This window comes from Camelina sativa, chromosome 1, assembly GCF_000633955.1.
Source record: "Camelina sativa cultivar DH55 chromosome 1, Cs, whole genome shotgun sequence".
Lineage (NCBI taxonomy): Eukaryota > Viridiplantae > Streptophyta > Magnoliopsida > Brassicales > Brassicaceae > Camelina > Camelina sativa.
This window is the reverse complement of record NC_025685.1, coordinates 2,514,826-2,528,566: the sequence shown is the minus strand read 5'-3', so window position 1 is coordinate 2,528,566 and position 13,741 is coordinate 2,514,826. Positions and strand designations below refer to the sequence as shown.

At 37.0% G+C, this 13,741-nt stretch overlaps 2 protein-coding genes and 1 non-coding gene across 4 annotated transcripts; 2 read left to right on the top strand and 1 right to left on the bottom strand.

The window, feature by feature from the left end:
- Positions 21–8,904, top strand: LOC104726416 (serine/threonine-protein phosphatase 4 regulatory subunit 3). 2 transcript variants are annotated; one of them, XM_010445314.2, is made up of 24 exons: positions 21–344; positions 1,060–1,140; positions 1,259–1,358; positions 1,448–1,532; positions 1,636–1,685; positions 2,088–2,167; positions 2,566–2,625; positions 2,848–2,947; positions 3,039–3,116; positions 3,499–3,566; positions 3,857–3,925; positions 4,008–4,085; positions 4,173–4,268; positions 4,533–4,603; positions 4,756–4,833; positions 4,916–5,009; positions 5,126–5,227; positions 6,416–6,612; positions 6,709–6,823; positions 7,129–7,260; positions 7,365–7,472; positions 7,556–7,665; positions 7,743–7,865; positions 7,954–8,904. In XM_010445314.2, exons 1-24 carry the CDS (start codon positions 300–302, stop codon positions 8,432–8,434), a joined length of 2,601 nt encoding a protein of 866 aa, XP_010443616.1. In that variant the 5' UTR covers positions 21–299; the 3' UTR covers positions 8,435–8,904. The 2 variants fall into 2 exon arrangements, with proteins under 2 accessions (XP_010443616.1, XP_010443678.1); XM_010445376.2 differs by having other exon boundaries at positions 6,419–6,612; positions 7,954–8,434.
- TRNAH-GUG lies at positions 9,338–9,409 on the top strand. The gene has a single exon. It is a non-coding gene; the product is annotated as a tRNA-His (tRNA).
- On the bottom strand, positions 9,626–12,190 carry LOC104726330. Its single transcript, XM_010445202.2, has 7 exons — positions 11,854–12,190; positions 11,240–11,556; positions 10,599–11,139; positions 10,416–10,516; positions 10,236–10,325; positions 10,018–10,145; positions 9,626–9,930 (listed from the first exon to the last, which is right to left on the bottom strand). The coding sequence occupies exons 2-7, from the start codon at positions 11,519–11,521 to the stop codon at positions 9,783–9,785; spliced, it is 1,290 nt and encodes a 429-aa protein (XP_010443504.1). The 5' UTR covers positions 11,522–11,556; positions 11,854–12,190; the 3' UTR covers positions 9,626–9,782.

Sequence of the window (13,741 nt, the reverse complement as noted above, 5' to 3'; positions counted from 1 at the left end):
TTTCGCGTTTCGAAGGTTGGGGAAAGCTTTCGCAGAAGAAAAAAAATAAAAATAAAAAAGCTAGAGAGAGAGAGAGAGAGAATGTCAATGTTTTTTTGATGCTTCGTATGGTAATTAGGGTTTTTTTTCTTTGTTGGGTTTGATTTCGTCTCCTTGGAGAACTGAATCTCCCGCCTATATCGACGGCGTCTAATTCATATCCTTTTTCTCTCGTTGCTCCAAAACCCTAACTTTACTACCGTCGTTCATTATTCGCACTTTCTCGGCTCGATTTGGTGTTGGAGGTGGTTAAATCAGTGATGGGCGCCCCCGAAAAGTCTCAATCTAATGCCAATTCGATGCAGGTGTGTCTCGAGCTCTCTCCCTTTGTTTTACTTTATTTGTCTCACTTGATTCGAGCTGGGGCTTGCCTTGATTGGTATAATTGTTTGTAGAGCTTATGTATTTTATATTAAAGCACTCATGCGTCGGGGTAGTGTATTTATTGAAGAAATTAGCAAATTACCATCCAATTCAATAAGTATCTCGGTTTTTAGAGCTCACAGACTATGAGATTTGTAATTGGTTCGTTGATTCGAGCTGGGGTTGTATCAATTAGTAGAATTTCAACTTGCCCTCGTTATGTTAAAGGCACTTCCTAATTAGCTGTAACGTTTGTTGAAGAAATTCATCTTTACCCAGCAAATTACTGTCCAATTCAATAGGTATCTTAATTTTTTAGAGCACGCAGAAGATGAGATTTTTCATTTGATTAGCTTTCTAGGGTTATTTTTATTACTTTTTGGAGGTATGTATTCTCCCTGTTATGTAGTGTAGCGTATTTCATTAGTTTCTGGGGGTTCATCCTCTCTAGAACAGTGTAACGTACCTGATAATTTGGAGTAGCTATCCCACCATGTGGTATACCTTAATTATTGAGATAAAACGGATCATGATGGTTGATACATAGAATAAACATTAGAAAGCTGCCGTTATTTGATAACTTTTGTAAAATTGAGAGGAAGGGTTTGTTTGCTGTGAGTTGGGAACAGCCTTCTGACTCTTGTATTCGTTGTTCAGAGAGTGAAGGTCTATCATTTGAATGAAGATGGTAAATGGGACGATCGTGGAACTGGGCATGTAAGCATCGACTATGTGGAGGTCTGTTCTGATTCTAATTGACTTGCTGAATTCCACCTGCTGCTGGTATTCCGCAGCACTTATTATGTAAATTAACTTATAGGAATTCGTATCTAAATGGAAGTGCTATATGATGCAGCGATCTGAAGAACTTAGTCTATTTGTAATTGATGAAGAAGATAACGAGACGTTACTTGTGCATCCCATCAACCCTGACGATATTTACAGGAAGCAAGAAGGTAGCCTTTTTGTGTCATGGTTAAATTGCTGTAATATCTTTTTGGATTTTCTCAATTCTTGGATAAGTGGTATCTGTTTCAATTTACAGACACAATAATCTCATGGAGAGACCCAGAGCGCTCAACAGAACTGGCTTTAAGCTTTCAAGAGACTGCGGGCTGCTCTTATGTGTGGTGAGTTAAGAAAGTATCTCTTATGCTCTTCTTCTTCTTCTCATCCTCATTTTTTACATATAACAATACTCTTGACTGCAAATTTTGTGTTTGTATTATTCAGGGATCAAATCTGCACTATGCAACGAAATTTGCATTTCAGCTCTTTGAACAGTAAGAATTTTATTTTGGAGGATTTTATTACTTTAGAATATCCTTGTTAATCGTGATTAGCCTCATTTATCGAGTATAATTAACATATGCTTGTTCTATATACTCTGTTGTGTTACGTAAATGGAGTTTGGAGCCTGTGAGTTTTTTTAATTGTAGTAATGCAACGGCTTTAGCTAGGTTTGTTTATTGTGGGCATTTGGATATCAGAATATTTGATCGTAAAGATTTATTAGCAACAGGCATGGTGATTAAAGCTTTCTTACTAATCATAACATTTCCCTCATCTCTAATATGCTTAATCTATTCAACTGTATCCTAGTTTGATCCGATGTTGAATTTCAATTTGACGATGAAAGTAACTTGAGGATTTTACTGATTATGTAATCATCTTTTATTGAACAGGTGAAACATTTCACAGCCTGAATAGTGAGTTGAGGGAGCTTCCTGCTGTAGAACTTACTACTCTTCCCTTAATACTGAAGGTTGTAAGATTCTACTGCCCCTATGCTTTAGTTATATTTTATTTCTTTTAGATTGTTTACCCCTTCTTTACCTGTCTCATGTGTGGTGAAAAGTGCAAAATATTTGTGAAGGCATCATTGTCAAATTTCTCTCGCATATGTTTTTCGGTGCCTTTTTCCCCTCCTCGTTGGCCTTTTTACTGTCTTTATTATTTGACAAATCTACTTCTATCCATTTGTGACACCCAGAACTAGAATTATTTTTCTCACTGTTATATATATTCTTTCAAAGTGCAAGAATGTGCTATCTATCTGTCGAAGTTTCCTTGTTTACTGATAATGTCCATTAGTACTCTGAATTTGTTTCCTGGTTTTTATTTTCTCAGAGACTTCGTAATATCTTTCCATCTTCCTTGCAGATTGTTACAGATAGTGGCATTACGGATCAGATGCGGCTAACTGAACTTATTTTGAAGGATGTAAGTTATGAGCATTATTGTCCTTTCCAGTTTAGTGTGATGCTATCTTTATTGATAAATTTTGAGCCCTTTTTTCTTTTACTTTCATCTTTAATGTAATCAAAGTTTGTGATTTCTTTGTCACCTCATAACTTTATATACTGTTATTATTATAGTTTGTTATGTCTGAAAGAAGTAGATTCTGGAAACCTCCTTAATCTTACCTTTAATCCCTTGGCGCAGCATGATTTTTTCCGGAATCTGATGGGTGTATTTAAAATATGTGAGGACTTGGAAAATGTTGATGGCCTTCACATGATATTCAACATTGTCAAGGGAATCAGTGAGTATTTTTAAACAGATTATTATTATTTCTTACATCCACTTATCTTAGAATTATCTTGTGACTCATTTCTTATATCTTTTATATGCAGTTTTGCTGAACAGTTCTCAAATCTTGGAGAAAATATTTGGAGATGAACTGATTATGGAGATTATCGGATGCCTTGAATGTAAGTTTGATATCTCTGGTCGAATTTAGATGATTTATACATTTTAAAGATAATGACAGGCATTACCTTCAGAATATAGCGGTTTGATATCTATTGCATAAGCCTTTAGACGTTATTGGATTCTGTTGCGACTTCTATTAGGACTTTCTTGCCCATAAAATGCTGAGGACTCTACTTGTGGTTTCATATCCTACGTCGTACATGGACACCAAAAGCTTAGGTTTATTGATTATTAGGTGGATAGTATCTTGCTGGATTATATAGCCATGTTCTTAAGGGTTACCATCATTAACTTATATAATAGCCAGTTTGATGCTTTTCTTATATTCGCTGTCTCCCATTATGAAGCAATAAATGACGCTGCATTGTTTTCACCATACAGATGACCCCGGTGTTCCTCACTCCCAGCATCACCGGAATTTCTTGAAGGAGCATGTAGTCTTTAGGGAGGTAACTCAAACGTCCTTTATGCTATTGATTAAATGTAGTTAGAGAAAGTTATCGTAGACTGTACTTACGGGATATTAGAGACATTTTCCTTTGACGAGAACAGAAAATACTTGCTAGAAATATTAAAGACGCTTGCTTTTTTTTTTTTGGTAAGAAAGAACATGCTCAATTGCTCATTATGGATATTTTGGGATTAGCTCCCTTTGGCTTTTAGAAATGAGATCGATATAGAATAATAGGATATTTGGAATTTTTCTGGAATTCTTTATAATACTCCTTTATATTTGCAGGCTATACCAATTAAGGATCCGTTAGTCTTGTCAAAGATACACCAAACGTACAGAATTGGTTACTTGAAGGTTGGATCCCATATTTTTTTTTTAAACCTTTACGCCCTTTTTCTGTGGTCGTATGTTTCTCACCTTCTGTCACCTGTTGCAGGACGTTGTTCTGGCTAGAGTACTAGATGATGCTATAGTTGCAAATTTGAATTCAGTAATCCATGCGAACAATGCCATTGTAAGTTGTCCATATAAATGCCAACAAATATGTTATGGAGAGTGCGTATTCCATATTCTTTCTTTGACTAAAGTGTCTCTTCTTTAGGTTGTTTCATTGCTCAAGGACGATAGCACTTTTATTCAAGAGTTATTTGCAAGGTTTAGGTCACCTACTACGTCTGTGGAATCCAAGAAAAATTTGGTATTTCCCGGCCTTAAGAGGCATTTGTTATTTTATTTTTACTTTTTAGCCTCACTGGTTTTGTATTCGTTAAGGACATTCATAAAGTTTATTTTAGTTGACATATTTTGGGAGTAAGAGATTTATTGGGATCCCCTTTCTCTATCCCCCGATACTGAGATGATCTACATGTGGCAACAGATGGAAACGATAGGTCTCCTTTAGTAAAATATGGCTGTTCTGTTGAGTTAGTCAGACTAACGTGTTTTTATTCTCTTTAAATAGGTATATTTCTTGCATGAATTTTGTAGTTTAAGCAAGAGCCTTCAGGTGGTGCAGCAGTTGCGACTTTTTAGGTATGTACTCACCAATGTAATCGGTGTTGAACAGTGATGACTTCAGAACATATGTAGCAGTTATTAAATTATTGTTACTGCTCTTGCTTTGTTGAGAAAGTATTCTTTAATGATCTGTTTATCAATTGGCTTACTTTTCATTGATTTTTCAGGGACCTTATTACTGAAGGAATTTTTCAAGTCATAGAAGAAGTCTTGCGGATTCCCGACAAAAAACTTGTGTTGACTGGGTATACAATCTTTACTAGACATGAGAACTCTTCGTGGTCACTCTCTATTTTCTTATGCCTTTAAGAATTGTTGTGGATGCAGGACAGATATCCTGATTCTTTTCTTGAATCAAGACCCCAACCTTTTACGTTCTTATGTTGTTCGGACAGAAGGAAACCCCCTCCTCGGTCTCCTGGTAATTTTCTGTAATCTTTTGTAGCCTTTAGATTGTTTCTTCAGTTGCAAAGATCTTACCTGTTTTCTTTCTTTATAAAACTGGAATAATAATTGGCTCCCTTGTTTGGGTAATAGGTCAAGGGAATGATGGAAGACTTTGGTGATAGGATGCATTGCCAATTTCTAGAAATTATCCGAACCTTACTGGATGCAAATGCATTGTCTGGCGGAGCTCAGGTGCATATTTATTTCCTTTCAATACGCAATCTCTGATAATTGGTAGGGTGTGGTATTCTCCCGCTATTTTTGGTGTGTACTGTTTTTGAAATCGTTCAGTGTTGAGTTTCCTAAGAAACAGTTTTAAGATTTTTACTAACTTTCCACTTAACCTGGTTATTCTTGCATGTCTGTGAATAAGCAGAGAACACTATATTCAAAGTGTATTATTTTATAATGGTGGTGTTACTTATACTTTGTATTCGATGTTCATAAATATATCTGCTAGAGTGTTTAAGGCCATGCTATGTTGTGTTACCTTATNATTCTTTAATGATCTGTTTATCAATTGGCTTACTTTTCATTGATTTTTCAGGGACCTTATTACTGAAGGAATTTTTCAAGTCATAGAAGAAGTCTTGCGGATTCCCGACAAAAAACTTGTGTTGACTGGGTATACAATCTTTACTAGACATGAGAACTCTTCGTGGTCACTCTCTATTTTCTTATGCCTTTAAGAATTGTTGTGGATGCAGGACAGATATCCTGATTCTTTTCTTGAATCAAGACCCCAACCTTTTACGTTCTTATGTTGTTCGGACAGAAGGAAACCCCCTCCTCGGTCTCCTGGTAATTTTCTGTAATCTTTTGTAGCCTTTAGATTGTTTCTTCAGTTGCAAAGATCTTACCTGTTTTCTTTCTTTATAAAACTGGAATAATAATTGGCTCCCTTGTTTGGGTAATAGGTCAAGGGAATGATGGAAGACTTTGGTGATAGGATGCATTGCCAATTTCTAGAAATTATCCGAACCTTACTGGATGCAAATGCATTGTCTGGCGGAGCTCAGGTGCATATTTATTTCCTTTCAATACGCAATCTCTGATAATTGGTAGGGTGTGGTATTCTCCCGCTATTTTTGGTGTGTACTGTTTTTGAAATCGTTCAGTGTTGAGTTTCCTAAGAAACAGTTTTAAGATTTTTACTAACTTTCCACTTAACCTGGTTATTCTTGCATGTCTGTGAATAAGCAGAGAACACTATATTCAAAGTGTATTATTTTATAATGGTGGTGTTACTTATACTTTGTATTCGATGTTCATAAATATATCTGCTAGAGTGTTTAAGGCCATGCTATGTTGTGTTACCTTATCCATTTTTCTCCGTCAATCTGGTAGATTGAAATCCTGATTTCTATTGCGTTCTTTTAGCAGAGAGCGAATATCATGGATATTTTTTACGAGAAGCATCTACCTGAGTTAGTGGATGTCATTTCTGCCTCGTGTCCTGAGAAGTCGGGCAACACATCTGAAGGTGCATCCAGACGGATTTTCACAAAGCCTGAAGTCCTATTGAACATATGTGAATTGTTGTGCTTTTGTATCATGCAAGATGCATCCAGAACAAAGTAATTCATTATGATCCTTATTTTGGTGATTCTATAATGCCTTCTCATGGTGCCATTCATTTTTATATCTGCTGTGCAATTTCTTCATGTCTACAGATGCAGTTTTCTCCAAAATAATGTGACTGAAAAGGTTTTGCATCTCACACGGAGAAAGGAAAAATACCTAGTGGTTGCTGCTATACGATTTGTCCGTACTCTCCTATCTGTCCATGTGAGTAGATTGTTTGAACCTGAGACAACATATATTGGTACCCAAATTAGTTCCTGAATGCTTCCTGTAGCTGAAAATTGAGGAAGCATATTGGTATAGCTAATCATGCTTTTGTTGAAATAGTTAGATAAACTTATCCTACTTGCACTTTTCTTGCAAGTGGTAGGTATCCTGGAGTAGGCTTTGTGTAATTGATTAATCAGCTTGTGACAAATGACCTTTGATTCTCTCTCATGACTACAAAATAGCTCATCAGGAAGTTTCTAGAAATGCTCTGTAATTACTGAAATGTATTTCTATGTCAGGATGATTATGTCCAGAATTATGTTGTTAAAAACAACATGCTGAAACCGATCATAGATGTCTTCATTGCCAATGGAAACCGGTACAATCTGCTGAACTCTGCAGTCTTGGATCTGCTTGAGCATATACGCAAGGTTTTTTTTTCTATCTTTCTCCCCTTTTACTTCATTGCCAGTAGAAGTCGGGGATGTTAATTGTATTTAGTTTCATTGACTTTTGTGTGTGTGTGTGTGTGTAGGGAAATGCAACTCTGTTGCTCAAATACATAGTCGATACATTCTGGGATCAGTTGGCCCCATTTCAGTCCTTGACCTCCATTCAGGCTTTCAAGGTCAAGTATGAACAGGTACCGCTTCTTGGTCTTTATATATACGTAATACTTGGGAAACATTTGTTTGTCTGTATCTTTTTGTAACAATATGTCCTCAGTGTTTAGAAAGTGCCGGACCAAAAAGCACTGCTGATGCAGTTGATCCAAGAAGACGAGTTGACGAGCGTGCATTGGATAAAGAAGAGGAAGATTATTTCAATGAAGACAGGTTTGCCCCTCATTTTTAAAACAATGACTATTTATTTATTCCTCTTCACCTTTCGTCACACATTTTAATACTGACAGTGATGAAGAAGATTCAGCCTCTGCTTCTAATACACAGAAGGAAAAACCTGCTTCTAATACAGAGAAAGAACAACCTAAGCCTCACCTTTCCAATGGAGTGGCTGCAAGCCCTACTTCGTCAAGGTATAGTTCCACAAAGGAGATTCATGAAACCTTTATATGTATGCAACATCTATTGTTTAATTGCCTGCTGTTGCTATAAATGCTACAGTCCAAGGTTGGGAGGCTTGGTCGATTATGAGGACGATGAAGATGATGAAGACTATAAACCTCCTCCACGGAAACAGCCAGAAGTCTCTGAGGATGAGGAAGGCGAGCTTCTTAGGCTGAAACGCAAATCCGCTTGTGTAGAAAGAGAACAAGAGCCGTCCAAGAAACCGCGGCTGGGTAAAAGTTCAAAAAGGGAAAATGTATTTGCTGTGCTATGTTCGACGCTTAGCCATGCAGTTCTTACGGGTAAGAAAAGTTCAGGCAGCACTGGATCTGCAGCCCGGTCCATAGTAGCTAAGGGAGCCGAGGATTCGAGAAGTAGTGAAGAGAATAATAGCAGCAGTTCAGATGATGAAAATCAGAAGGATGATGGAGTTTCTAGTTCAGAAAACGGAACATCAGACAACGGGAAGCTAAATGGGGAAGAATCTCTTGTAGTAGCTTCAAAATCATCACCTGAAATGGCTGTAAATGGATCCTGAAAATTAAACACTCTGGACTCTATAGTTGAGGCTGGGGATGGAAGGCACTCTCGTGGGTGCAAATAAAACCTCCAGAGTTGAGACTGAGAAGGAGACATGAGAACCGTAAAAGAAAGCTTCGGGCAACCACCGGAGGAAGAAATGTATAGTGAACGCCATTTGAGAGGTAACAGGTTCTTCGTCCTTAGTGTTTGCAGCCGTTTTTTTTTTTTGAATTCATCTTTGAAAAAACTTAGCAGTCTCTGGTCTGGTCAATTGCCTATTGTATAAGACATGGTCTATCAGCAACTAACTCTTCTTAATTCAAAGTTCCTAATGTTTTCCTTCTTTAAATCTCTTTGGTTTTTCTGGAAGTTTGTCTCTCGTCGCTGTGTGTTAGGTGGTAGATCAGGCAAAGTGTGTTATAGTTTTCTTTTTTTAACAGTTAGATGTTACACATGAGATATAAGATTTTGATATTTTTGTATTCAGTTTTTGGATTTTGTTTTATATCATGGAGAGGTTCTTTAGGCTTCAAGTTCTTAATATCCAATAAATCCCACACAACTACCATACTTAAAGTCTTAAAGTCATTCACTTCCAACATGCTTGACATAATTCAAGTCCTTGTACCAAATTGTATAGTCTTTAACAACTAAAGAGAAGGCTAATCAAGAACGCGAGTACCAATAAATTTGTAAAGTCTACTTTTTCCATGGGTAAAGCTGTACGAGTATCGTAAGATACAACACTCGATTCTTGGTGGACTTCTTGGAGCCACCAAGTTGGAAATTTCTCTTTATTCCGAGCTACCGGTTTCGTTTCTTCGTCTCAACATATGCAAAGCTCAAAGAAATTACAGCCGAATTAGATAACGTTTTTTGAATGGTTATGTAACTTATAATTCTACACTAGCCAACAAATGTGGCTGTAGTTTAGTGGTGAGAATTCCACGTTGTGGCCGTGGAGACCTGGGCTCGAATCCCAGCAGCCACACATATTTTTTCTTTCCTTTCTTTTTTTTTTTTCTTAAATTTTTTCAGTATGAGACTTCATTTATATCCATTTCGATTTTTACTGTAATGTGTAAACCTAACTAAGTAAAATGCAATTCTGGATGAAAAGAAACTGTTTTTCTAGCACAACTTATATCGACTTTGATTTTTTATTTACATTTTTAATTTTACCAAGACTTTATCAAGCAAAAATTGAAATTAAAGGTCACTTCGATTCTTATGGGCTCAGCAACCAAAAATTTCCCTCGAAGAAGTGTTGAACAAAGGAGGCGAAAAAGTTTCGTTCATGTTAAGAAACAATTACTACCTATTATATATATATATATAACTTCTAACAAAAACATGTTAAGCAATTAGCAATGAATCAGTGGTTGTTCTATCTTGTCTTGAATGGCCTTGTAACATCCGAGACTGCATAATGGTAGCTTCGTCTTTGAATCCCTGTACTTGTACTCTTTCTCGCAATTTGGTCCCACACATTTCTCACGCGGAGGAGGATAACTGCAGACGGATCCATCAAAGCTCTTAGTTAACAATACCTCACAACGCTACATATATGATGAATATATCCTTAAATGTTTTGCTTACCTGTACGTGATCGGCTTGAAGATATCCGGAAGACCAATGTCTTCAGAAAATGTCATTGTTGTTCCACTTGGACCAATAACCAATCTGATAGTGTTTGATGCAAGTGTGCTTGATCTTGCAGCTTTCTCCTGTGAAGAGGAAAAAATAAAGTCAGAACAGACACAGATACAGAGAGCGACAGAGTTTATATAAGAAGTGTCATTTGCAATTGACAGAACCTGAGCTCGTTCTTCCTGTTGTCTTTTCATCTTCTCCTCTTTTTTCTTTCTCCCAGAATCTTGCCCCAGTATTTTCCTGATAGCTTCAGCCTGGTGAAGAGACAAATAAGAGGCAGTTAGACCGTAATTCAGCTTGTGTTGGCATTATAAAGTAACCGGATAAAATTTATTTAACTTTACCTCAGCTTCTTGGGCAGCCTTCTCGGACTGCATTCGCCGTCTCTGTGCAGCTTCGGCCTTCTTGGATTGTTGCTCCACCTCAGAAAGCTTCTGTTTTTGTCCTGGATATTGTTCACGGTCTACAGATTTCAGTATCTACAGCTATCGATTTGTAATAAGAAAGGGCAAAAATGAGAAACTCACTTTTAGATGAGGGACAAGGTAAGCCATCAGGGAATTCAAGAGGTCCCGACCCGATGACAGAATATGGATCTTTTCCTGATTGGAGAGCCCGAGTACGTGTTGTTGTAGGAATTTGTCCACTTGCTCCTGCCGGAAGCGAGTCAACCATTCCCATTCTTAGCTTTTTTCTTTCGGATACAGCAAGTTTGTCAGATGAGAATTGTTCTGTGTCTTCCATGCCATGACCATTATTGCTGTGTAACCTTCTGCTTCCTTCACTCTCTTTACCTTCCTGAGGGTCCCTGACCCTTTTAGACTTCAACTTCTCGAGGTATCTGATTTCCTCGTCTCCATCATCATCACTGTCTGGTTCTGGATCCAAAACGCGTATCTTAAGACCACGTTTGCTCTTATCGGACATGGATGCACCATCATTCACAGTCTCAGACTTATATCCTCTAGATTGATGATGAATCTCCTTTAAAAAAAGTGTTTTCTGACCATGTCTGCGCTCTGGTACATTGCCATTAACCTTATTCTGTAATGGCTTTTGTCGGTCATCCTGCATTACTCATGGATATCAGAAAGGAGACAAGATTCACAACAACTAAATGCATGATGAAGAACAAATCAAAACCAAAGTATCGGTTACAAACACCCACCTCAGAGTTGGTTTGGATCGTTCGTGTAACACCTCCAAGCTTAAGCTTCAGTTTCAGTGGGTTCTCACTCACAGACCCACAGAGACTATTGGCGTTCCTAAAACTAGAGTTAGCTTGTTTAGTAAGAGCAGTGTCTGCCTGTGTTGAAGGTGGCAAAAAGGTGAAACTATGCAAGCACCCTTTGATATAGCGTGGTCGACGAGGCAAAGCGCTTCTCCTTCTCCTGCCGGAGAAACTAGCTAAAGTAGAAGAAGCAGAACCTTGAGAGCCTTCCATAATCATCAAATATTTCAGGACAAACCATACACAAGAATTAACTGCAGTATAGAATACAAGAACACAGTTAAATAAATATACACAAACTACATAACATCTGCAAGAAAAGCTTCAAAATTGAAACTACATATATGCTTTCTCAAATTTGAAATTAAACATATCATTCTCAAATTGACACAAAAACAATGACACCAGAGAAGCCAAAACCACCCACCAAGCGTCTTCTCAGAAATCAAACAAGCCAAGTAGAGTAGAGTGATATCAACAACAACAACAACAACAACAACAACAACAACAACAACAACAACAAGACGAGAAACGATAAATACAGTAAACACCTTCTTCTCAATTAAGCGAATTCGTTAAGAAATCCCCAAAATTCAAACGAGAATCTCACACAGACACCAATAAATATCGAGGGAAAGAAGCAGTCGGCGGGAGAGAGAGAAGAAAGGGACGCGGGAAGACGAAGGAGAGAGAAACCCTAGTATTAGATAATGGAGTCCCTTGAGAAGATGAAGAAGAAGAAGAAGAAGAAGAAGAAGTAGGATTGGCTTTAACTGAAGGGTAAATGTGGAAGAGATGTCCCCAAATCTTTATCTCCTCCATTTTTTCTGATTTTCTCTCCTCTTTTTTTTTTTGTTTTTTCTTTTTTTTTTTTTTCCTTCTTTTTCATGCCGTCCCGTTTAAATATCGCCGGCGAAAAGCTCAATCGTTTCTTTGTTGGAATTAATAAATGAAGACAAGACGACGATCGACTGTTCAGCTTTTGGGTTGGGCCTTTAATATTCAGGCCCAATCTTTTCTAAACCAATCCAAACCAAATACTTCTATGCATTTATCAGCCTTCGCTACTTTCTTCTACTTTTATACCGGTCTGTACCGAAACCTACCTAGTAACAAGGAAAAAGATACTATAGCAAACAAACAATATAAATTGTTTTGGATTCACAAATTAAAGATACGATCTTTTGACTAAAAATTCCATATAAATATTCTTTTATATGCCAAAGGGAAAAAACGAAGAGAAATATTGACTCGTCCTCCGTCGATTTCACAATGATGATTAGCGCCAAAGATATTCGTATATTCATCGGGGTTATTGGTACCATACATCTGCGATCTCTCTCTCGATTAGTTTATCTTTGTGCGTGCTTGCGTATCTATAGCCGTGTGGTGTGGTGTGTAACATGGTACTGATTCCATGCACAAGTATTGATTGAGTGATTCCAAATCTTAGTTTATACTGATGTTCTAATGGCGGAATCTCTCAATAAATTAATAAAGCGTATATATAGAGAGACTGATTTTAATTAGCACAAAACTCGAGATATATATATATATATATGTGTAAATATACTGACAATTATTCTCTGGCTTGATGCAGGGAATGTTCTGTCCACTTTGATCTCCCTCTCACATATGTAATAATTCTTTCTCTTGTTTTTTTTTTCCCTCTTTCACATTCATGCTGTGTATCTGTACTTTATTACGAACGTTACTTTTGAATTATTGTCTTCTCTATAGTTTGTCACCAACATGGCAACATAATCTCTACAATGGCGAGGGTTAATTTATAATGCGTGTTATCTGTCTTCTTTTAGTGGTTCCTAGCTAAGATCATTATTTCTCCGTTTTATATCTAAGTATTACTATTGTTTTCAGATTCAGATTAAGCATTTATTTTAGTCAAGAGTGATCTTAAGCATTTTCATATATATATATATATATATATATATATATATATATATATATANCTACAGGCCAAAGTTTATACAAATATACAAGAAGAAGTCAGTAAAGGGATATCAACTCGATCATCAGTTAATGATGCTGATTAAATGTGGTTTGTGGGTTTTGTATGGTCTCCCTTTTGTTCACAAGGACAATATTCTCGTCTCCACTAGTAATGGTGTCGGTTTCGCTATCCTAGTTATCTGCATCGTTGTCTTTCGGATCAACTGCGACGACGAATCACTTGTAGGTATCCATCCATCTTTAATGCTCGCTTAAATATATATCTAATATTGTATAATGATTTTTCATTATGTTGATGTTGATGGGCAGAAGGATCTCATTTATGTATGTCTTTTGTTTGAGTCTGCTTTTTTGGCACTGGTCTATTGTACTACTATTTTGGCAATTGAGAGTTCATCAGTCAAGCATACATTCGTTGGTGTTGTTTGCAACGTTTTCGACATTGGTCTAATCTACCTTACATTTTCC